Raw genomic sequence first — 24,698 nt, 5'->3', positions numbered from 1 at the left:
AATTTACCATGAATCACAAAATATTCCTAGACTTAACCATGCACAGCTTTGAAAAGATTTTTTTTCTTCATATTTTATCAAAGGCAGGTTTCAACCATAAATGCAGTCACTGTGTGATGTAGGGCATGGCATTGTGATTTGGTATATTTATTTTGGTTTATTTTTAGGTATATCCATTTGAAAATAGCACAGCACAAACCGACCAAACAATACTCTAGTTGGGATGTACTAGTTTATCTCTGAGACTACAATAATGCTAAAGATCCATAAAACCATTTTCTTCCACTTTTCCAAATTATGGTTGCAGTGGGAGGCTGGAGACTATCCCAGCGAAAAGCAGGGTACACTCTGGATAGTGTGCCAATCTAAAGCAGGGCTAACATAGTGGGACAGACAATCATTTGCACCAATCACTAATTAACCTAACCCCACTAAATGGGTGTCTTTGAACTGTGGGAAGAAGCCAAAGTATCCTGAGACAACCCACATAAACTTGGGTAAATATGCAAACTCTACACAGAAAGGCTCAATCTAGAATGTGGATTTGAACCCAGGCCCTTTAGGCTGTGAGCAACAGGGTTAACAAAGAGAAGCAGTGGTTACTCTTAATTTACCATAAAACATGTTTGGGATGAGGTGTGGGATAAAAAAGTTAGGTCAACACAACACAAATGTCTACTCACAAGGTAGTAAATCTACAGTTAAAATATTAATTTTACACTAAATTCTGTAAAAAGAATAATTTTATAACTTTTCATCTAAACAAAAGTAAATAAAACCAAATAAAGCCAAGACATACAGAATGTATGAAGAATATAACAAAGTGGATGGTTTGGTTACATGCTCAAACATAACATGTTACTAACTAATGCTCTCCATCCTCGTCATCCACTTTTGATTTGAGAATCTACGCTACAGTGCTTTACGCTGGACCTCTAAGTTATAAACCCAACAATATTACAACCCCTAATCCTATATTGCTAGCAGAGCTAAAAATACACTTGGTTGATGAATACTTTGAAGCTCTAAAATCATTTTTTTTCTCATTTTTAGGTAGTTCTGGTGGAATATCACTTATCATTTACTTATACTTACAGCATAAATTTTCTTAAATTAACGCAATATGGAAGTTGTGGATTTTTCTGACTTACCTAGGAGAGATGTCACAGCCTTGTCGCATAAAGGCTCCAAGGGAGAACCACAGGCTGTTGAATATGCCAAACTCATTAGTAGACTCATTGGTCTGGATCTGCCCGTCCTCATACTCCTCAGTGTGCCACTCGTAGGGGCTGAAGCGGCTGACGAGGAACAGCACCACGCTGACACCAATGTAAGCAAAAACTATACACATCCAAATCTCATAAGCCAGTGGATCCAAGAAAGAGAAAACTCCAGGCTTGGATTTCTGAGGCTTCTTGATCATGATGGAAATGCCCAGTGACATGAAAGGCTTGGAGAAGTCAATCACTTCCTCTCGCACCAATGTGATGGTCAGAGGAGCCACTGCGATGTCTGCTTTCTATCAAACCAGAAGGCAAAGAAAAAAAAGGCAAAAAAAGGTTTAAGAAATACCACTTGAGATTACAGGGGCTCTCAATCAAAGCTATCTCATTGAAAACCTTTAAAGCATGCATTCGAATGAGTAGATCAACTCACCCCATATACCAACTCTCCAACCATCCCATTCCAGATTTTGGTCTCTGCATCTCTTGCTCCATATTTTCCATCCCCCACTATTTTCAGTTGATATTTGAAGCCACAGTGCTTCGCTATCTCAGCAGCAAGATCTACACAGTAACCCTCGTAGCGCTCATTGTCTACAAAAAGGTCAGCGTTCTTTTTCAGCATTACATACGGAGCTTCCTGAAGGACAGGAAAAAAGAGCAGCACACATGAATTCAGCACATATGAATTACCTTGTGAAACACAGTATAGCCTTGTAGCGTGAAATCAGTGATCTGGTGTTATTCTACATATATTTAACTACATATATTTAACAAAAACAAGGAAAAAAAACCAACACTTTTCTCCGTAAAGAGAAAAGTGTCTAAATTAAAGTGTTAAGACATCTATTCATAAAATAAGGTACCCAGTGGTCCAAGAACGGAGACACTAAAACCACAATTAAAAGTACGCAATTAGTTATGGACTCATTATTAAACATACCAAAATGGTGGTCACAATAACGGTCTTGTTTTCCATTCCTGTTGTGTCATTTGTAAAGACATCTGATTTGGTGACAGCCATTTTATCCATTTCATTCCAGTATCCAATCTGTTGGAAAAAATAAGCAATAAATTCAAGAAAAAGTAAGTGCTGCTTTAATGGACAGCTTGAGCCTTGAATTCAAACTATATAGTCTCAAAAATTTTCCAAACGCTCAAATCTTGTATAGATATTCATCTTCTATTCAAATTGGATATCAAGAGACTTACTTTTACAGGACCATTACTCTTTAATTCCATTATATTCACTGAGTAATTGACTCTCTTGCCATGCTGGTCAAATTGGATGTTTCCTGTCAGTCCTTCCACTCGAACCTTGGAAACACAAGATCAGACGTGTGTAAGACTGATTTGACATGAATAAATCTGTGTGACGAGCAAACAGTGGTAGTGGGCTTATGTGGAAGGCAATAATTAAAAACATGGAAGCTATCATTGTTGTTCTTATTAATTATGATCAGTCAAGTAACACCATTCACCATTCATTTGCAGGTTAAAAGTTGAGATTTTCAAAGTTAAATTAATTCTTGATGTTGTCTGGGTCATGCAAATGCAGTTTTGTCAGGATGAATAGGTAATAAATGTCTCATAAATCCTTTCAGGGCTTAATCCGTAAATAGCTGCCAATTTGAACAACAAGGATGAAATGCTCTTTGCTAAGTCATCAGGAGACGATTGGGACAGTTTCAGAGAAGTAAAATACTAATGTGCTAATAAGGATCTTTTTTACGTGTCTTTTTACTTGTCTGAAGTAATACAGTCCTCAAAAACATATTCACCCAGAGTTTCATTGCCCAAAAATCAGTGCATTGTGATGTTGTCACGACCTCATCCAAGTTCCCTAAAGTGACATCCATTTGGATCGGTTAAGTGAGAAGTGTTCTTTGCTCTTTGTTTCCTATGACTCCCCTCTTCTTGAGTGTTTTACCATGATACCTAATGACTTCAAATACTTCTTTGTGCTGAGCTACGAGGCAGCAGAAAGTCTGAATGAACCCAGTGGTGTCCAGATTGAAGAGCATAAACTCAGCATGTATTCAGAGAACATTCATTAACCAAAGGAACTAAAGTAGAAAGAATGGGAAGGATCCTCTTGATTTTTTTCAGGGAAAATCAGCATTTCTAAAATGCATTTGGTGGAGTGGATCTCTTAACTTCACAACATGGAAACTCAGATTTTCGACATACATCCTCTCATTTAGTTGACAAACTTGAAAAATCACCAAAGTTTAAGTTCCATTTTCAGTTGGCAAGTCACTGTATTGCATGAAAGCTGTTACATAGGTCTAGACTTGAGTGCTGATGTGTTACTAGTTGTTTCCTATATGGATGGCACGTCAGTACACTGCATACTATACTCACAATGTAAAATCCATATTAGATGTTACATAGTCTGTAACAGTGTTCAATCAAACTCACAGGTTACTTGTTTAGTTAAGTTGATTTGAGACCAAGAAGAAACCTCTTTAACTGCAGAAGAAGATGGATGGATGGATGGATGGATGGAAAAACTAAAAATGAAAAACAAATTGAAACGTCCTTTCAAAAAGAGATGAGGGGGGGAAAAAAACAAACTTGTCACACACTGTGTTAATACTGTGATATTCATCTAGCCGTAGAACCCCCCTTTGGGAAAATATTAAAGTTAAAATATTAGGTAAAAATAGGTAGCATAATATAAAGTTTGATTCTCTCTCACTTTCACCTCACTTTGGGGGACATTTGAAGGTAAGAGCCATGTGATCTTGGGAAACTAAACATCACTGATCAGGTTTTGAGAGCAACATAAATTGATTTGGAAGAGATCCAACACCCTTGGATCGGCTTATCTTCTGACATGTTTGATCACAACCCAGGACAGCATCTCTCTGTCTTCATGGGGTGGTTAAAGGCAGCTAATCTTGATCTTTTATAAGTGTATCCTGACTTCCAGGGTGCCAGACAAAAAAACATCAAAGGCAAGAACTGATCAATTTTGGAAAAGCTTTCTGAGACATTTCCAACTGATACCTTTATCATTAAAAGAATCTCATCCTAGAAGCTGTTTTGGACACTTTTTTCTGCTCTGCATTAAGAAAGAGTGTAGATGGACAAATCAGTGTGGTACAGATAAAGACATAAAAATAAAAGAAAAAAACATTTGAGAACCGTGTTACTGATCTTTCAGAAACTCAACATGATAACCATGAATAACTGATGCAGCATCATAGTTTACCATCAAATTAATCTCTATTTAGTGTGTTTCTTCTTCTTCTGAGAGCATATTTCTCTGTGTACATATGCACTGTAAAAATCAATCTTTGACAAGTACTTTCTACCTCGATGCGTTTTAAAATGCTATTCTTTTAATGTGTCTACTGTTACCACTGCAATGAATCCTCACCAGCAAAAGAGGTGAGTTACCTGTTTCAGTGCTCGCTCAATCTCCACACCCTGAGCCCATGGCACAGCAGGATTAGCCAAGCAGTCACCAGTGTTGGCCCTCCTGGTAAAGTCAATGCGTTGTTTATGAAGGTATCGAAAAGCTTCTGTCATCACCTGAACGGCGTCATAGGTCAGCGCAGATGTATACTATGGCAGAAAATTGGAGGAGATTATACATGAATTATATATTATATATAGATGAATAATGAAGGACTGTATTGCCATCTGGTTAAACATAATATAACTAGTTGACAAAAAAAGGCTTTAACTGTAAGCTCCGTATTCACACATTGAATAAATATAGTTGATCAAATAAATAAATGATATTTATCTGACATTCTGCACTAGATTACACAGTGCATTATGCTTTATCCACTGTCTTCCCCTAATTAGACAGCATATGATATATCATATGTTTGATGCTGGTGCTTTCTTTGTTTATGTATTTTTGTAGAGCAGTTTTGTTGTTTTGTAAATGTCAAAACTTGAGTGAGTGCTTTTTTTTAATCAGTGTGGCCTTAAAAACAGCTTGAACTTTCCCAGTTACAAAAAAACGAAGGCTACTTTTGGCAATGACTATGCAGCTCTGGTTATATTTTAATGTAAATTTATCTGATTTGTGTGTTTGCCAAAACTGAACATGCCATTCCAATTTCCAAAAAGCTGACTTCATGTGGGCTGGTATAGTAGAGTAAACTAAACAGAATAATCATTGATGATTTCAGTATTATATCGCCTCATATGTGCATGTTAAAACTCACCCTTATTTTACTGTCAGCTCCAGGATATTCTTTTTCTTCTAGTGCCTCCCATCGCTGATCAAATTTGGAAACCAAGGGATCATCAAAATCAACAATCTGAAAGCCTGAAACATTTGCTCCACCATACTGAATTTTGGACAGGTCTCCATCAATGAAACCCTAAAAAAACAGATCAAAATGAATTATTCCATCAATTAATACACTTATAAAGTCATTCTTTAAAGAAAAAGTTGTAAATGGTGTTTACACTCACCAGATTGGCTATAATGTAGTGGTAGCCTTTAACATGTCTGCCAATTGTGATGACCTACATTGTTGTGAAACACATGTGCATTAAAACAACATATAGGTCACCTCGTGAAGGAAAAAGCAATTCTTAGTTGACAAAAACAGCTTAATAAAATGCTTGATTGAAGTTCCTCTTGTATGCCATTTTACACTGTTTGACAACTACACTTATAAGAAAGTACAATCTAAATCTGCCACATATTTATTCAGACATTATTAATTTGTTTCAATCAACCCTCACATGTCTGACAGTCTTGGCCGTTATCACTTTAAAAAACATTGTCACTTATAGTCGCAGCTATTGCTAGACAGAGATATCAAGTTCTGACGCCAGTTTTCTTATCAGAAAAGACAAAAGCAAAAAACTAACATATCTCAACCAGACCCCTTTTCAGTACCTCATATAAATGGCACACCTGAAACTAATCCCGCTGCTTGACTGACACCTTCGTTTGTCAGGGCTGCTACTTGATGCAGATTTGAATAATAACGTCTTGCATCTCCTATGTAAATGTCTTTGACATAAAGCAAGAAACTTCCACCTCGACAGTCTCTGTTTTTCCCTGATAAAGAGGCAACGAGGCTGTAGACATTGATTTCAGTCAGCATTTGGTTAAACAGACGTCTGCATGCTTTAAATGCTAATCAATATGCCTCCCTCGTGAGAAAAAGGTTAAGTAAAAATAGTCTGCTTATGTGCATTTGTTTTCCCTTTAATTGCAGTTTTGTTTACAGCCTAAATGAACAATTAGCATAATTGTTATGGTGCCTTTCTACATCTGCTGGACTGCATGGTCCATGTGACAAGGCTACTTTTGTAAGTGCTTTGTCAGATACACGTATTTCAACTGGATCTTACTTTTCTCCTACAGGAGTAATTAAAGGACAACAAGGTTGTTAGCATTTCCTGCACCCCCCTTTTTTAATCACCACAGATCCATTCCCAGTGCTATTTACACTTCCCAGTAGAGTTTTTACATATTTGGACTCTATTAGTTCTAATATCATGTATAATTTAAGCACGAAATAGTAAAAACATTTGTTTTTTGCTTTCAATGTTTTGCAAATGTACATTTTTTTTTAGCTTTCTTTACAAACAACAAGCCACTGATCATTATACCGATGGAGCCTACTGCATGTAATTATTTTACCCAGAAATTACTTACGAGAAAGACTACCAAATAATAATAATAATAATAATAATAATAATAATCTACAATGTACCTGTTCCATAATGTCCTTCACTTTATCCTGTTCACAGTCCAGTATCACCCTCCTCTCTTTTTTGTTCTCCAGATCTTGGAACAGTGAGCGGTAGGCCTCATCCTTTCTCTCATCTTTAAGGTTTCCCACATTAATGGCAGTTACCTGCCACTTTTTCTCTGCTGCGGTGTCCAGAACAATTTGCAGTGTTGTCAGGCCTGAAGAAAAGATTGACACAGAGTTAAAATATTAATCATGTTGTGTCTCTTTATGCTTAACATATGCATATGTTTTATAATGGTTTTAAATTATTAACTGCACATTCTCTTTAGTCCCCGAGATATTTTTGGCCCTATGGCATTTTAATGGCTCAATGCAGTAATCATGATATGCAGATTTCAAACCTCAAATTTCAAGAAGTCACAGCAAGCACGCGAAAATAAAAATGTGGGACGCAGAAAAACAAAAAAGAAATGCAAGAGCCTAGCAGAAGCAGACATAGTTTGAAGAAAAAAAAATAGACCAGCAGACAAGACCCGTTCAAAAACATTCTCATCTGCTTGTTGAAACCCAGTGAAGGTTTTACAGCGACTCAGTGCCTTATGTAAAGAGCTCATCAAGATGAGTCACAGGTATTCTGGCATGAACCTGACCAACATGTGGGAGGAAAGTGGGTCTAACAATACACTTGACTGCATCAATACCAACATTTCATATTTCATTTCTGCTCTATTACTGTATGTTTTAAAGGAGTAATTGAGTATTTTGCTTATTTTTTTCACAGTACAATCTATCCTGAACGTCCACTCATAGTCTTTGTCTGATATTTTGAATTGCAAGACCTTCAGAAAACCTTGAAAAATAAGTGTCTTCAGCAAAATCTCTTACAGTATGTGATCACTTATTTTGACCGTACTGTTTATTCCAATATGTAATATAAACAAAATGTTCAGTGAATAACTGACACAGCTGGTGCAGTTAGCTGTAGCACTGGTCAGTCAGTGTGATGTGTAGTGTGGTGAAGGCAAAGATATCATGTCTGTTTCAGATTATATTCGCATCATCCTCTCTGTCTGGTTTCACTGTTGAATCTTTGCTGTTATTGATTGCTGGTCTGCTGAGGGCAGTTAGAAAGCGGTTTAATGAAAAGGTTGAGTGTTTCATTCTGACTTGCCGGTGAATTACAGATGTAATCAATTTCATGCGACGCGGCTTTGATTTTATATGAGGAAAATGGAGACTTGCAGTTTTATCTGAATGAACTATTCATCATAGTTGCATTAAGGTCAAAGTAGTGGTTAAATGTGTTTTATTGATACTTAAGAAATTAGATAAATGAAATGAAATTTAAGTTCTGAGTAATATGCAGTGAAAATAATTAAACAACAAAGGCAAAATGCTAGTTAGCATTGGCTGAAGTCAAATATAATCTAGATAGTGCATCTCTGTGGACTGTACTTATAGTCAGTAGCTGCTCTGTTGGGCACACCTTACTAATAAAACCTTTTGCATCCACAACTGCCTTATTTCTTTGTTGCATAGATTCAACAAGTTGCTGAAAACCATTCTCAGAGATGTTGGTCCATGTTTACATGATGGCATCATGCACGTCCTGCATCTTTGTCAGATGAACATCCATATTGGATTGAAACTGTGGCCCTTTGAGTACAGTGATTTCATTGTCATGTTTGAGAAACAAGAGTGAAATTATCTTAGCTTTGTGAAATCGTGTGTTATCCTACTGGAAGCAACTATCACAAGATGGGTACACTATGGTCATAAAGACATGGACATGTGCGCAACAATACTCAGGTAGGTTATGCATTTTAAACAATCAGTTAGTAACAAAAACCCCAAAGCTTGCCAAAAAAGTATACCCTGCACCACTGTAGCGTCTTTTTTCTATTCTAAGCTGGCAGAAATGGTCTTCTGTTGTGATCTTCTGCTACTGTAGCCATGTGCTTCAATGTTTAATATATTTTGTATTCAAAGATGCTTTTTCTGCACACCTTGTATGTAAGCGGTTATTTGAGCTGCTGTTGGTATCAGCATGTAGAAAGCAGGCCATTCTCCCCTGACCTCTGGCATCAACAAAGCATTTATGCCTAGAAAAATCCCAGTAGACCAGCGGTTTCTGGAAGACTCAGACCAACATGTGACATCAACAAATGTCCCGCATTCAAAGTCAATTTTATCACCTTTTCTGTGGCCATCAAATTAGCTGATGAAACATTTGCATTAATAAGTAATTAAATGTATTAAAATATATTGTCCACCCCAGTGTACCCTTTAACTTTATAACTAGATCACATCCCACCCTACACTCTTTTTACCTGAAAGACTATATCACCATGTAATACTAGTTTGTTCCTGTGTATTTAGTGTTAAAATATATACCGTATTTAGTATTTTGCTTTTGTTACAAGTTCAATGACATTTGTAAATGTAATTATTTCATAAAAAAGGACATCATTGATTTTGTTACATTCACTTTAAGTCATTCAATGTTGTATATAATGTAAGAATATATGTGACTTTTTCGGTTATATAATATTTTATAATTATTCACAAACCCATGATTTTGCACGTTTTGCAATGAACAACAAATACCTCTTTCAGTGGTCTAAAGCAGCACTTAAGTTAAATGTTTCCTTTACTACCTTTTACATTTGACAATTTTTTTATTATATTGAATCATGACTCCAAATACATGAGAACATGTACAATACGATGTAAAATGTTTAATTAAGGGTCAAATAGGCTCAGATTAAATAGAGGATATTGATTCGATTCCTACAAATTCATCCTCACATTAGCTATAATCTGTTTAACAAATTGTGTTCCCATATATCTACTGTGCTGAAAGTCCAACATCCTTCCCCAGAGTGAACCTGTTATTCTTTGCTTAATGCCTATTGAAGCACCACTTAAATCAATTGCAAGTGTTTAAAGGCTTTGTTTTAGGAAGAAATAGCAGGGGTTGTGATTGCCTACAGGTCTGCTATAACAGAACTTGAATCTGCAAATTTTTTATTTGGGTTTATTTTTTGTTTATTTTAATCTAGATTCAAACATGTAAATGTTTGAATGATGTTTAGATAAAAGTATGGAAATTATAAAAAAAAAAAACCCAGACTGGTACAATTGTAATATTTGACAGCAGAAATAGCTATTTTAGTGCTTATCACTGCTGTAGACAGCGCTTTTATTTGACCTTGATTAATTAAGCATAAAGTCTCCAAGCACGAGTATGTGACCTTATTTAGACAACAGTGGATTTCTAATATATTAGCAAATGCTGGCATGCTTAGTGCTGGGAAGGTTACTTTTAAAATGTATTCCACTACAGATTACAGAATACATGCCCCAAAATGTATTTTGTAACGTATTCCGTTACGTTACTGGATGAGAGTAACGTATTCTGAATACTTTGGATTACTTAATATATTATCATGCTTTTTACAACTACATGAATGTACTATTGCTGTGTGATTTATTACTGTTACTGAAGGTCCGCGGCTCCGAACCGTAGTAAAGGGACCTCTGGCTAATACTTCAGGTTCAGTGTCGGGCTAGTAGCCGAAAAATAGCTTTACTTTGTTGTCTGGGTCAAGTTTGAGACAGAGAGAGGCGTTGAAAGGCTGCTCCAACGGAACTTATTGTTTCGGAGGAAAACACGAACACTGTGTACAGTTGAGTCTTAATAGCTTACTTACAACTGGGCTCGTCAGGCACTCTTCTTGGCTGCAGTGGTTATTATTATATTTACATGCTTCCAGCCCCCGTTTCTACTCGATGACAGTTCATACTTTTCCACTCACCTTTTTCTCCCTCCCTCGCTCACAGATACATAATGGGTATGGCAGTCCATTCTCCCTGCAGCACGGACTACACTGCCCATGAGGCTACATTCTTTAGGGCTGTAGAAAACATGGACGACGCGACAGCTCCCCAAAAATGAATGCCAAAACGTCTCTATTGCCCCCTGGTGTCTGGCTGCAGTATATGTCATAAACCCCGCCTCCTCCATGTTAGCGAATGGGACTGGGGTCAGACTAAAATAAATTAATTCCCCTCAGATAAATTTTTTCCAAAGATTCTTTCTTTTGTCATCAATAGTTCTCATTATGGTGATTTATGTCCAAGGGGTCTCCTTTCCCATAAGTTTGATTCTAATTCCTACCGCGGTGATGTTAAATTGGGGTGTAATGTCATCATAACAGCTTTGACTGACAACTGCAGTCACCGAGAAACTTGTAACGGACTTAGTTAGCAAATTGCATCCATAGACTGTGTAGGTTAACTGCCAAGGCAATTAGACCTGCTAATTAGTGTTAGCCGATCACACAGTTTACTATTGATAAGCACCTAAATTGAAAAGACTGGGCATCGTTTGAGCTTTTTTGGCCTCCTTTTAAATGTACAGGTTGGCCAATCAGAGAGAATGTCCTCAACATTTGCAACAGGGAAGATGTCCCAAGCAAATATTTCCACTTCCTGCTATAAAGCTGAAGTTGCGGTAAGGGAGACCCTTTAGACAAACTTTTTGGAGATGGAAGAAAAAACAAAAGAAAATATGACTAAGTTTTTGTTAGTAATGGTAACTGTACCGTTTTGCTGTAACTGTAACTGCTGTTGGTGTAACCCCACACCCCACGCATGGCACGCAGGATGGGCATCAACCGTGAACCAGTGAATTAGATAAGCACAAGAAAATGGATGAAAGGATAAATGGAGCCCACTGCAAAGTAGTCACATTTTTATCACGTTAGAAAAGATCAGTTGCAGCTCCACTTTTTGAGATATTTATCAGTTGTTTACCAAAAATAGGTTCCCAGTACCTGACCTACACCATAATATTGGTCTTCTCTTTAACCTACTCTTTAATCTATCTTGATCCATTGTTTAAACCAAGTTACTGGCCATAGCTGACAAGGTATTTGCTGGTTCATGCATTAGCCTCAGTGTTCTAATAGAATTCATCATAACCAGTAACAACTCCATTGCTTCCTTTCTTTCGACTCCCTGAGAAACACCCCCACACATCCTTGCATCATTTACCAACAAGCTTAGTCACTTACAGTCTCTCTCTTTCCTCTTCTCTCTACACTTTGGGTTGCCATGGGAATGAGTGGATCACACTGACCTAATTAGACAGCCATGCAATGATGAAATATGCACAACAGGCCCCTTAGTGCCACAGCGGACGTACAGTAAGGACAGCAGGTCACTCCTAGCATTAGCATGGGGACACTGTGAAACAGCTGGTGCTTCTGATTTTAGAGAGGAACAGTATTTGATTCTGCTGTCAGTCAGAAAGGCTGAATGGTAAGACTTAGCATGCTGGCAAAAGGAAGAAAAGCATAGCAAACACAAGAGATGATTTGTAAAGCAGACAGGACAAATGGGAGGATAACGTTAGTGTATAAAGAGCAGGCAGGATATGTCTTGGATGGGAAAAGGTGCAATGGGAGACTTTAAGAGATGTAACACTATAGAAAGTTAAAGGTAATACAGAGCAGAAATGCTCTAAATCCTTCCTAATCCATCCACTGTGTATCCACTCTAAACTGTGTGTAGACAGCAGCAGTTTCACATCTCTATGTTGATTCACTTCTGTTGCAATAAACCACTTAGTGCTTCATATAAATACTTACATATAAAACTATCTTTGGGAATTTATCAATGTTGCATACCTTCAAAATGATTTCTAAAATTGATCTGAACATTGTCTCTTTTAGCGTGCTGAAAATAAAACAATTAGTCTATGAGCTAAAAGAATAATTTGATGTGTAACATAAACACTGAGTATTCCTGTTAGGATAGAAGACTTAATACTGTTATTCCACTGTAACTAGATAGTACTGAGCTTTTAATTCTGGTTTTTCATTGCAGTAAGAGTGTTAATAGAGAGTGGAACTCTATCTGTGGAAGAGATTTTCTTTTCAGTGTCAGTTGCTCCAGAAGACTGCATTGTGCTTCAAGGGCAAAAGTCACAGAATCACAATTAGCAGGTGACAGCATAAAATGAATTACATGACACAGCAAAGTGAGATAATGCAAAAGCAGGAGTAGATTGTTCTTGAACCTTTTGGCTGCCATCGCCTTTATTACACCTTATTATTAATTGCTATATTAACCATTCTTCTCGAATTCAGCCACAGCCATCTTCCATTTTACCAACTCATATGCCGCTAGCTCAATTAAAAAATACAATTGTCATGCTTATAAAGCATATAGTGTGTTCGACGTTTCAGGTAGTGAGAGAAAATGTCTGCTGGAAGATATAAAATCTTATTTCCAGACTTCGACGTTATCAGTGTCGAATTTTGAAGAATCACTTATGAAAGGGATCAAAGAAAAGGGACGAAATAGATTTGAATATGAAGCAAGCTGGGATATTATAGTTTGAGGGTAGATAATATTTCATGTAGGATAAATTCAGCCCTTGATCTTATCCAGGATTCCAAATACAGGTGTACAGGCTCAGGATAGAGATTATTTATGGCTAAATAATTTAACTTATTCTCTAAAAAAGCTAGTTTTATCATTAAGGGCACCACTACTGCTGTATTAGTGAATGTTTGTGATAGCTGCAGACTGTAAAAACATGATGAGTGCTATGGTGACAGTCTTCAGATTCTGTAATCCTTAATCTTGGGAAAAGCCTGCCTGTCTAACTGACTGATAGACCAAAAAGGGTATGGCTTGAATTTTAGGTAGAGTTGGAACCAGAAAAGCAACTGGGTGTGTGTATTTGTATATGTGTATGTATCTGTGAGTCTGTTGTTTGATTGTGAAGTGGAGCTGAAAAATAACACATGTGAACTAAGCATGGTGCAACTTTTCCTCTCAATTAGGATGGTCACACCATTGCTGACATCACATCTCTACGTAGAACAAGTGTGGAAATCAACAGCTTTAGGCCGTATCATCTCCACTGTATGTCAGAGATGACTCTGACTGCCTCTCCTCTAACCTCGCCTTGATATTACATTACACTCTCAAATGGAGGAGGTGCTATAGTTGATTGTATGTGACAAGCTGTTTGTAATGAGCCCATGCCCTTTACCTAGCTTCACCTGTGTTGCACACAGTGGGATAGAAATGTTTTGTCACAGGATAAAAGCGGTTGCTCAGGATTCTGTATTCATTTGATCAACCGCTTCCCTGTAAGGGGACAAGTGGACCAAAAGTGTATCAACAAAATGTCTGTCAGGAGGAATGGGCAAAGTTTGGGTCCACTTATCCTCCATGAGAAAAGGTCACTAGGGGGACATGCGAGCCTTTCCCCTAAGAGGACCAGTGTTCCCAAAAGCTATACTAACAAAAAGCTACATGTATGCTAACTTACAGCTTAACAGAACCAGCAAATTGCTGGATAGATTACTCTTCTGTAGCCCCTTGTGACAACTCAGCAGCTGAAAGTAGCAAACATATAATAATATAGTCTAACTTACAGTTTCTGTGGTTTATATTACAGAATCCAAATATCTGGCCAATAATGCAGTTTTCAAAGTTCATAATTTCACATACATGTTTTACAAATAGCCATAGGATTAGCACTCAAGCTTCCAAGGCTACAAGATAACCAGCTGACAACAGTGGCAGATTTTCTTTAGAGAATTTCATGATGAAAATCCACTCAAATCACACTTTGAAAGCTATAAAACGTGTTCACTTCTTACCTCGATCGCTGTCGTAGAGATAGGCAAACTTGTCCCACTTGTAGTACTCAATAAGGCTGAGAAGGGGACCCTTGATATCTGGTCGCATCTGGATAATGAACTGATGACTTCCATCCAGAGGGAAGCTGGGTGTAATGAAGGAGACATGTAGCGTCCCACAAAACGAGGTGATGGTGTTTACAGACTTCTTGTCATAGAATCCAAAAATGGCATACACTCCTCTAGAGAACTGTGAACAGACTGAAGAAAAAAAAATTGTGTTAGGACATTGTACTGAATGTTTACTTCATTGCTTTTAATCCTGGTTGAATTAAATTGCAAACTTCCTTTTCACTATTTAGCAGAAAACAAGTTGCTGTCTTTTATACCACGGATGATTTGCCAGAGCAATGTCATATCTTATTTGAAACAAACTCTTCTGACATTTATTTGGGAAGCATACAGTACTCCCTGCTATAATTCATAGCAATGTATATAACCAAGACCTTTATTACCCTCAGTTAGTGCATATTAGGGCCAGAAACAACCATTAAGGGACATCTTTTTTAGTTTCTTTTTCGGCTGATTAATGGATAGTTTCCCATAAGTTCTGTCAGGGGAGTGCTTGTGTTCAACAGCAGCAGATCCAATCTGAGCGAGTCACTTTGTGAAACTTTTATGAAATGACCTATTGCTTTATTTGATATAGTGATAATGACTGTGATTGATATTCTGTTTGTCTTAAAGATTCTTTAAAACTCTATATCAACTTTTTAAATGTTCTCTGTTTTATGGTATAGTAACACTGCCCCGAGAAAAATGTAACTATTCCACATATTCACAGGTATATGATTATGGGGCATCCAAATATGCTTCAGTGCACTGCTTCACCCCCTTTACCATTAAGAGCAGATGCATCTGTAGAATATTTAATATCCACAATATATTGTGAGATTCCATTAGATTTAATGTTTGCCTTCGTTAACAACAGTTTAATTATATACTGTGTGATTACTCTGTGTTTATATTAGATTACTTGTATTACATCCTCATTCTGCTGACTCTCCAAAAGCACCGTATTCAATAATATAGGACATATGTTCTGGTCCACATAACACCAGGGATGTAACTGGCTTCTAGCATTCATTATGCAAAGATCAGAAGAGAGTACTGAAAACTCAATGGACTGTAAACATAAATGCTAAATGTCTATCTTATCCTTTAGTTGCTTTCGGCAGTGTTTTTTAAACATTTTACTGGAGTAGATAGATTTGCATGCTCCTTGTAAATGTGTATTGATCAAATGTAAGTTAATGAGGGTTATTGACTTTTGTCATGTTTCTTTCAGTGTAATTAATCTAGTGATTTGTTTTTTTGTCCAGTATCATTGTGAGGTGCCTCATTGACAAAGGGAACTGGAGTCTGTGTAACAGATATGTGGTGTGACTATCAGTTTGATATGTTACTTCTGCAGGCTACTAGGTGTTTGTAAAGGTTTACTTCATTTTTGCTGTAATGCTTCATATATGTACACAGGGAGTATTCTTTAGCCACTTTTTCATATTGTTAAATATTACCAGCTTCATTAATGAAATCTCAGCTGAAATTAATTTAATTAAATTCTTTCTCTGGCAAATGACTTACTATTGTCCAGTCAGACTTTGTTCCTGCTGAACACGATCGAATCGAATAGAATAGGACTGCAATAGAGCTGTAAAATTGCAAAAGTTATTTTGGGTCAATTCCTAAAATATCTGGTTGAAATTTGGTCAAATTAAACACCCAACAATCAGTTGATGAAAAGTAAATTACTATTTTCAATGTGCATTTTGGAAAGGAAAGCCTCATTACCAAGCTCTGAGCTCAAAAATCTCATATCTTCCATGATTTTATTGAATGAAACAACAATTTGAGTCCAATTTTAGCTATTTCAGCAAACTGATAAGACGGTTTCCATCCTAAATGAAGATAACACCTCTATTGTTACCATGTGTGTCACTACTTTTGTTTTCAGGTTACTGGAATATTTAAAACAATCACAACGACCAACATGGAAAACACACAAAAATAAGCTTTTTTTAAAAAAACAAATAAGATTGACCATGACTCAAAACTTCAGAGACGTTTGCTCGTGTGCTTGAAGTGCTTGAAGTTTGTGTATTTCGAAATGTGGCCAACACTAAAGTCATGGTGCACTGACACAGGCTAAATTTAATTTATACCTCATTAAACCACTGGAGGTCCATAGAAGCTAGATTTTCACGGTGGTGCCTTCCTGTTTTTTCTTTTCCTGGAAAATATAATTTTAGCAGTTTTTCCTCATCTTTTGGTAAGTGAGTTGAAATATTTAACAGTAGATTAATTGCTCAATGCTGTATACCAAATGATTTTTTTATGAGGCAATGAAAACATTACTTGTTTACTTGTCAAACCTTTGTTTAGAGTTCCTTGGAAAACATTCACCCCATAGTCAAATGCACACACAGCCCTTTAAAAACTGGCTAGAATACCAGTGACTCGCTTTCATCCACCGCCATCATTCATGCACTTCAAATATCTTTAACAATCCATTGACATGAGCAATTAAATGTTCATCACAGCCACCGGAGCCGAACTGTTAACAGTCCAATCACCTCCATCAGTCTGTGACACCATTTCTAATCTTTTTAGCAGATGACACTGGCCAGTAATGTGGCCACAGAGAGATTAGACCTCACTAATCTAATTTCATTTTTTGTCTCCGTGCAAGCTAACAGAACCTAAAGTGTGTTGACTGTTAACTGTCACAGTCTAACCTGAGAATGATAGTGTACAGGTCAATGAAGTAAAAGTAAATGTCTGTCAGAAAAGAAGTTAGGTTACATGTTAAATAAGTCAGGGTAATTTAAAGGAACAAAGTCTGAAAATATGACACAGGTGGAGAGCTTTGAATTACATTTGAGATAAGCTAAATATAGTTGTAATTTACAGATAATGTGCAACTTTGGTACTGTGGGTACATGGAGACGCTAGCTACTGTAGTTCACAGTAAGTATCTTCCATTAAATTTTTAAAACACTGCTTTTTGAAGTTGCTGCTGAATTGTTCATTTCAGGCCTTTGCTGTTAAATTGGAATTTTGTATTACTTATATTCTTTTCTTATTTTCTGTTTGAGATATTTTCTTAAATAAGATAAAATACTGATCATATTCTAGACAATTACAGTTCACACAAAGAGAATGCCATATATGTATGCAGTTTTGTTTCACTTTGCAGCCTCCTTTTTTCTTTTGCTTTGCACCCCCTTTCCTATTTCAGAATAGCTGGTGAAATACATTTGTAAGTATATGTCATATTTTGTTCCAAGGCATGATAATTGTAAGACTTAAAACCCGCTCTATAACTCACCCTGGCACCATATTTCTTAAAAATGTACCATATTCTAGGTCTCCTGGCACTTATAGAAGCTAAGAGAGTTGCTGCTCTTTTTTTCTGTCGTTGTGTCACATCTGTCCATTGTCATGTTTCTAGCCTTGCTATGCTGACACTCTTGCTGGTGAGCTTGCTGAGTTTGCCCAGGATTAAAACTCACTGAGCTCGTGCTTAGAAACTGGATATCCCCATGACTGTGCTGCAGCTTATGCCAGAGAGAACAGTTTGACAACATGTTACTTTATTACCAAATATGGAAATTCACATCCAGAAGCAATGCGCTGTCTATTTGTCTGTGCAGGGACTGTTCAAAGGACTTTGCCGTCTGTGAAATGTGACAGAAAAAGAATGAAAAGTAAGGTTTTTAATGGGTGAGACTTCTACGTGCACTTCTTCAATAAGGAATTTAGAAATGTTTAATTAAGAAAGAAAAGCCAGCCACAGACAGTAACTCTTAGAAACACTGGGGATTTTGGAAAAGCCATTAAGCCTCTGTCACATCTGACTGCTTTTCAGTGAAACCAGCAAGTATTCACCCTCAGAAATCCCCCTCCAAACGCAGAAAAAGGAGTGATTGGGTAAATCTCTTTTTCTAGTGTTTTCTAGTGTTCTTGAGGTCACCCTAATTATGCACCATGAGCAAAATGTTGAAACAAATCTTATTATTGCTCACTGCTGTGTCTGAAAATTATAGCATGGTGCCAGTTTTCCTTCTCTATCATTCTGTTTATGAAGATAACATGGGGAAAAAATTCAGTTCTCACTAAATTTTGGAATGTTTCAGCAAGATAAACAGACTGTTGATTTGGGGACTTGTAATCCTAATATTGTTGTTACTGACAATAGTGTATAATATAAATAATGTATCTCTCTATGTATGTGTCTGTGCTTGTGCATGTTTATCTGGGTTATTTGCATTTGGTTATGCATCCCACTTATTTATTCATTTAGTTTTAAGTCGTTCATCTATGAACCAGTAATGTCAAATAAAAAACTAAAATCTGATCAAGGTAACGTAAAACATAAGGCAGTCGTTATATTAATCTTTACATAAAAACAATAATTAAGCATGTTGCTGTGTGCTTCTGATATATCCAACTGCCTCTGAAATGTCCTAAATCTTTATACAAAACAGAAAGAAAAGAGCAGAAGGGAACAATAACAGGAAAATTGCTTCCTTAAAGTGTTGAATAGAGGATCGCTATACATGGGCACATTCTGTATTGGACTATTTGAACAGAAAATGACACATCTATCATCGTAGAGATTACACAAATATACACTGAAACCCCTGAGATCTTAATATTTAGACTCTTCACCACATTTCAAACATGCTACACTTTGCCATGAAGATGATGGTTTTCTTAAATTTGAGCTTCACTGTATATCAAGACATGCCAACGCAACACTGTTGCATCTGTGTGCATTTTTTCTACACTTTAATTTAATGATTAAATGTGAGTTTTATCAGAACACAGTTAGTTAGATATTTTTTCCATTGAAATTTAGTTATTATTTCATGTACAGTACATTATCTACAGTAATTTGATGCTGATTAATTGACCAATTTGATATCCACAGCAGATGCAGCAGATGCACAGGCACATTAAGGAGAAAACAGCATGTGTTATTACTGTTTTGTTTTTATTTTTGTATTTTGTTTGATTTGTTTTGCCTGAAGTTGGGTTAATCTAATGGATAGAATATGCCATTTCTTGTAACAACTCCATTAGTTCACCCAGCAGTTGCTCCACATTATTTGTGCTACAGCTACATAAACACTCATCAGGCACTCCGTGGTCATCAGAAGGTTCTAATCCCTTCATTACAGGATGACGTTAAATGTGCTGCAAAAGTGACTCTGGCACAGTTTATCACCTTCCAAAGAGAAGGTGTACCCTTTGAAATATATTTAGCCGTCCCAATTAGCTGACCTCGTTTTCACCACTGTGGCACTGAAGGCAACTTCGCTGCTCAGCCACTGTTTACATGACTGCTCCGTCACTGATCAAAGATTAAACTTGCATAAATTTGCAACTTCAGCTGACATCTAATATGCCCTGAAATTGTCCAAACAACATGGATGAATTCTGCAAATTCAGTTAATCTCATCAAAACATACTTAGGTCTATCAAAGTATGCCCATAATAATAATATAGTAAAGCTATTATTTTTTAATATTGTCACCATTTTAAATGTGATAAGTATCTAATCATATTTAAGCTTCAACATAGTTTCAATGTATTTTATTTTGAAAATATCAAATCCAGTAAACAGAAATCTTTGGCATATTGGTGCTTTTTATTAATATCTACATAAAGAAAATACACAATTTCCCATTCAGTAGAAAAAACTGACTAAAACAGGCATCCAAATCTGACAAACCATCTGGTAACAGAAGGCCAAAATTGGCAAAGTGCTTCAGCAAACTGATGAATCAGTGTAATGCACATGCATGCATTCGCACATGCCACGTCACTGTGGTGATAATCATCAGCAGTCCACTCACATCTAACAGAACTCACTGTTATATATCTCAGCATCTCCAACACTTCTGTTCTCACCACATAAAAAACTGCCTCGAGACCTTAGGGCTTTTATGTAGAACTGATATGTCACCAGTTTGCACAGCATAAAAGCACCCCAAGGAAATTTGTCACTGATATAGTTGTTGCACAGGAAAATTTTGACCTTGGACGTCTACAAAACACTGGAGAAACCTGGTGGCTTGTGGCTTCCCAAAACAACCCAATGGTCATGCTACTGTTTTGTGAAAATGATATTGGAAGATGGAAGGGATTTTTTGTATTATTTTTTTTTAATAATGAAAAAAGGACAAGTTGAGAAAGGACTGCAGTGAAGGACATACTTCATCAAGCTAGAATTCACGGCACTCGTGGGAAGAAAAAATTTTTTTAAATCAAATTTATAGTGTAGGGAATCTTTTTATAACTTATAATATGTTTTCCTCTCAGCAAATAAAAACTAAATTTAATTTTATTCCCTTTTTGCTATGTTGTTTTGATAACCTTTTTCAGGTTTGTTTTCTTTATTTATTATATTTTGACTGCAGTAAAGAAACAAAGGCAAGTTTTGCCAGTAAATGCAAATGAAATATTTAATAAACATACTATTCATTGACAAGTAATCAAAAAATGAGGTTCACGGGACATATATGGGGAGTTATATTTTCATATTTTTCAACATATTTCACTGATTAATGCTTGTTCTATATGCTATATGCATTCACTTTCCTGTTGCGTATTAGATCACAACATTAACTCTACTCATTTTGTAAAGATTTCTGATAAGGTGGGGTCTGTTATGCTGGTAATTAATATAAAATTCCATTGCATACAGGTTAGAAAATTAAAATTCATAAGCCATGTGCTTTAACTGATGATCAGTTTATGTAATATATAAGTATGTAGCAGAATCCAGCAGCTGGTTAGCTTAGCAAAGCATTGAACAGCTGTGCAAAGCATATATAATATATTAGATGTAGATGGCAAGTAAAATGTTTTTTTAGACATCTGTGACAAAATTTAGTTTTTCACTTGTTTTATAACCTCAGTAAATGTTCTTGTTTGTGGGTTTATGGTGAGTTTCAAATTGTATTTTATAAAGCATTAATTCCACCTTGTAAATGGTGGTACCACTAAGCATTAAATAGAAGAAAAAGCATCCTGTGCATTAGGGGTTGTCTACCTTATGCATTGTCCCCAGATATTGAGTTAAATTTGGGTCTGATCTGATTTCAAGAAAACAACATGGGAACAATCAAAATGCCGAATTAGATTCAAAGGCTCCACTGTAGTACAAAGCAAACAGAACTTGCCTAAAAGCACCTTTAAATTCTATTTAAAAATGATTGTTGCATGCATTATATAAACCAATCTAAGTAACTATTGCTCAGAACAGCTGCCAAGAAACTAACAGACTGCAGACTTTATGATAAGCTAAGCTTACAGTAAGAGATAAAGATGTGTGAATCAGTGTTCAACAAACCAAATAACTACCAAACTGCATAAGAACCATTCACTGTTACCAGAAAGAATGTGGTTTCCAACTGCAATTAGCAGGGTTAAAATAAAAATGGCATTTTCATTTTCCTCTTCATTCTAGACAAGAGATGCTTTTAAGCACCTAAAAAAACATCTTTATTGGCTCTCCTGGGTGAACTCAATCTTTTTAGGCCCTTGCACAGTCCTCCTGTGTGTTCAACAGTGCTGTAGGTGATGTAAGGACAGCTACAAGCAGCTTTTTTAACTAAATTTATTGCTGTGTTCCTAAATGCTCTTGTAGTACTGGATTTTTTTTTTAAGTATTTGCATCCTTATCACTGTGGCTCAGATATAGAAAATGGGAAAGAGGTTTCTAACTTAAGGCTCTGACACGGGAACAATTTTGAGATTGCATTTTTTCTCAATTAACACACATTTTAGTGCAGAACAGAATTCCTACTCTTTTGATTCCCAGACATTTTCTTTAAGTTGAAGCCTGTGGTTGTGGTTGATGAGTCAAATAAATGACCTCATGTTTTTTATTTTTTTCCTAGACACTTCTCCTCAGTGGCAAACAAAATGAATTCATGGAAGTAAGTGAAGGAAGGATTAAGAACGTACAATATGACATACTTCCCCCTTTCTTATTGTGTTGCTTAATGCAGGCTTGATAAACTGTTAAATTTCTCTTCCCTTTGCAGTTACTCTAGTTGAATTATTTCTTTTATTAAGGCTTTCATCATTTGATTGAAGTAAAATTTATGAATTTCAGTGCTAAACGCTGACAACAACTCTCAAAATAAAGACTCAGTGAAGCCCAAGTGAGTTACTCCACCGTAACATTATTTTTAACATTGATCTTTATAAATGGAGAGTCCTTTCTAAATCCATTGTGCAAACTGTCTTACACAAAGCAACAATTTGACCAGCAGAGACTTTGCAAAGAAAGATGGATGCAGCTTCTACACCTGAAAGGTGACTCCAGTGAAGACGTGCCTTGAAATGGCATTGTTTCAAAAGATCAGCATGAGCCTGGTCCTCTTGTTTCAAAAATATTTCTGACTTGAAGAAGAGTTTCTTGAAGACGTTTCACCTCTTGTCCGAGAATCTTTTAAGCTTCTCGGCTGAAAAATAAAGAAGTCCAGGTGCTTTCTTTCCAAGCTCCTTAAACTACAATGACCTGGATGACTGAGAACATAAACAGATATTCTGACTGTATAGAAATCTAAGAGAACTCACTGTAGTCTCCTTCAATCACTGTGGATCCTGGTGAGTTAATGGTCTCAATTACTAATTTCATGTTTTACTGTTTTACTGAAAATATGATCACCATTTGTTTCCCAAAGCCAGTAAAGCAGGGTATCCAATAAAATGTCAATCTTTTATATACAGTATGTGACAAAAAAACTGAATTTGCCTATTTACCTTGTTGATGGTTCAAAACATATCAAAATATTACCAAGTTATGGCACAAGCCTTAAAGCACAAAAGTAATTCATATGATGATCTGCATCAGTCATGCTGATATTATGGTTTTCTGAATGAATGGATGACGTGCCACTTTAAAATGTGGGACAGCATTAGCTCATTCCCTTTTGTAAGGGATGGTCTAGTGTATCCTTTGCTGAAAGAGGAAAGAAAGGAAGCACTGACTTATTAATTTTTTTGGTAAGTAGAGAATTTGAGATGGTCTTATTATGGCTATCATCCTGACACTTAGGTTACAAAATGTCTATTCATCTGCAACTTAAGAATATAGACTGTAAAACGTGCAACACTTACAGAAAGCAAAATATTAATATGTACTTCGTGTGCTTTATGACTTGTCTGCAGCCCATAAAGGCGTGATCTGGTTTAATTCCCTCTGTAGACTGTTGCCAGGGTAACGTATTTCAGCCATGTTCTCTCTCTACATAGCAGGAAACACAGTACACAGTTAAATGCAGTGTTTAGGCTGTAAAATCTTTCTGAAAACCTCTGGGATAAGGGAATTAGAAATATGGGTAAGATCCCTGCAGTTATTATTTCAACAAATTTTTATGCATGCAGAAATTGTTCTTCCTGAATTTTACAGTTACATAAACTCATATTTCCTATATGACCAAACTTGTATGTGAAAAATCTCACTTTTTGTATTGCTAATGTGGATATACATGTAGTAAATCTCTGTAGGCTGTTGCCGTGGTGACAGCTCTCAGTCATGCTTTTGAGTGGCCGATAGGACTGGGAACTGTTTTTGTCTGCCTTTGAGCAGCTCTTCCGGCAGCTGGTCTCTAGTAGAACAGTACAGCTCAGTTCTTATCACCTTCTGACCCCCCTCCTCCCATCTCCCATCCTATTTCTCTCTGTCTCCTCTCTTTCTCCCTCCCCGCTTTTGTTCACTGACCTGTTTCCTGCAGGCTTTCTGCCGTGGATAGATGTAGTTTTCACAAGAACAGAGATTGCTGAATGCCCCTATACTAAATACCCAGTGTGTGATCTTAGTACAGAACCCACAATGTCCTGAGCATGATGTACACTTTGACTTTTGTTGCTTTCTAAGCATCTTTGAATGAAGTACAGTTGTGGTCAGAAGTTTACATACACTCATCATACTCTTGAATGTGATGGTCATTTTTCGGCTTTTAATGCATTGTTTAAACTCCTCTTTTCCAGGGTGGAAGTACTGTTTAGCGTACATCTTTAATGAGTAAAAAACAGGAATTGGGTGGACA

At 36.6% G+C, this 24,698-nt stretch overlaps 1 protein-coding gene across 6 annotated transcripts in view; it reads right to left on the bottom strand.

Annotated features, from left to right (window-relative positions):
- Positions 1 to 24,698, bottom strand: part of gria2b (glutamate receptor, ionotropic, AMPA 2b) — a 52,066-nt gene that overhangs the window by 7,146 nt on the left and 20,222 nt on the right. For all 6 annotated transcript variants that reach the window (XR_013100656.1, XM_024804016.2, XM_024804018.2 and 3 more), the window contains exons 3-11: positions 14,590 to 14,829; positions 6,923 to 7,119; positions 5,664 to 5,717; positions 5,411 to 5,569; positions 4,629 to 4,796; positions 2,436 to 2,540; positions 2,167 to 2,274; positions 1,657 to 1,863; positions 1,152 to 1,519 (exon numbers count right to left, since the gene is read on the bottom strand). Coding sequence is in view for 5 of the 6 variants with exons in the window: in XM_024804016.2 (XP_024659784.1) it covers positions 1,152 to 1,519; positions 1,657 to 1,863; positions 2,167 to 2,274; positions 2,436 to 2,540; positions 4,629 to 4,796; positions 5,411 to 5,569; positions 5,664 to 5,717; positions 6,923 to 7,119; positions 14,590 to 14,829 (1,606 nt within the window). In the remaining variant the exon portion in view is untranslated. The remainder of the gene's footprint in view (positions 1 to 1,151; positions 1,520 to 1,656; positions 1,864 to 2,166; positions 2,275 to 2,435; positions 2,541 to 4,628; positions 4,797 to 5,410; positions 5,570 to 5,663; positions 5,718 to 6,922; positions 7,120 to 14,589; positions 14,830 to 24,698) is intronic.

The sequence above is a fragment of the Maylandia zebra genome, linkage group LG2 (genome assembly GCF_041146795.1).
Source record: "Maylandia zebra isolate NMK-2024a linkage group LG2, Mzebra_GT3a, whole genome shotgun sequence".
NCBI classification, from domain to species: Eukaryota; Metazoa; Chordata; class Actinopteri; order Cichliformes; family Cichlidae; genus Maylandia; species Maylandia zebra.
The sequence above is the reverse complement of the archived record's forward strand: the minus strand, read 5'-3'. Positions and strand labels throughout refer to the sequence as shown.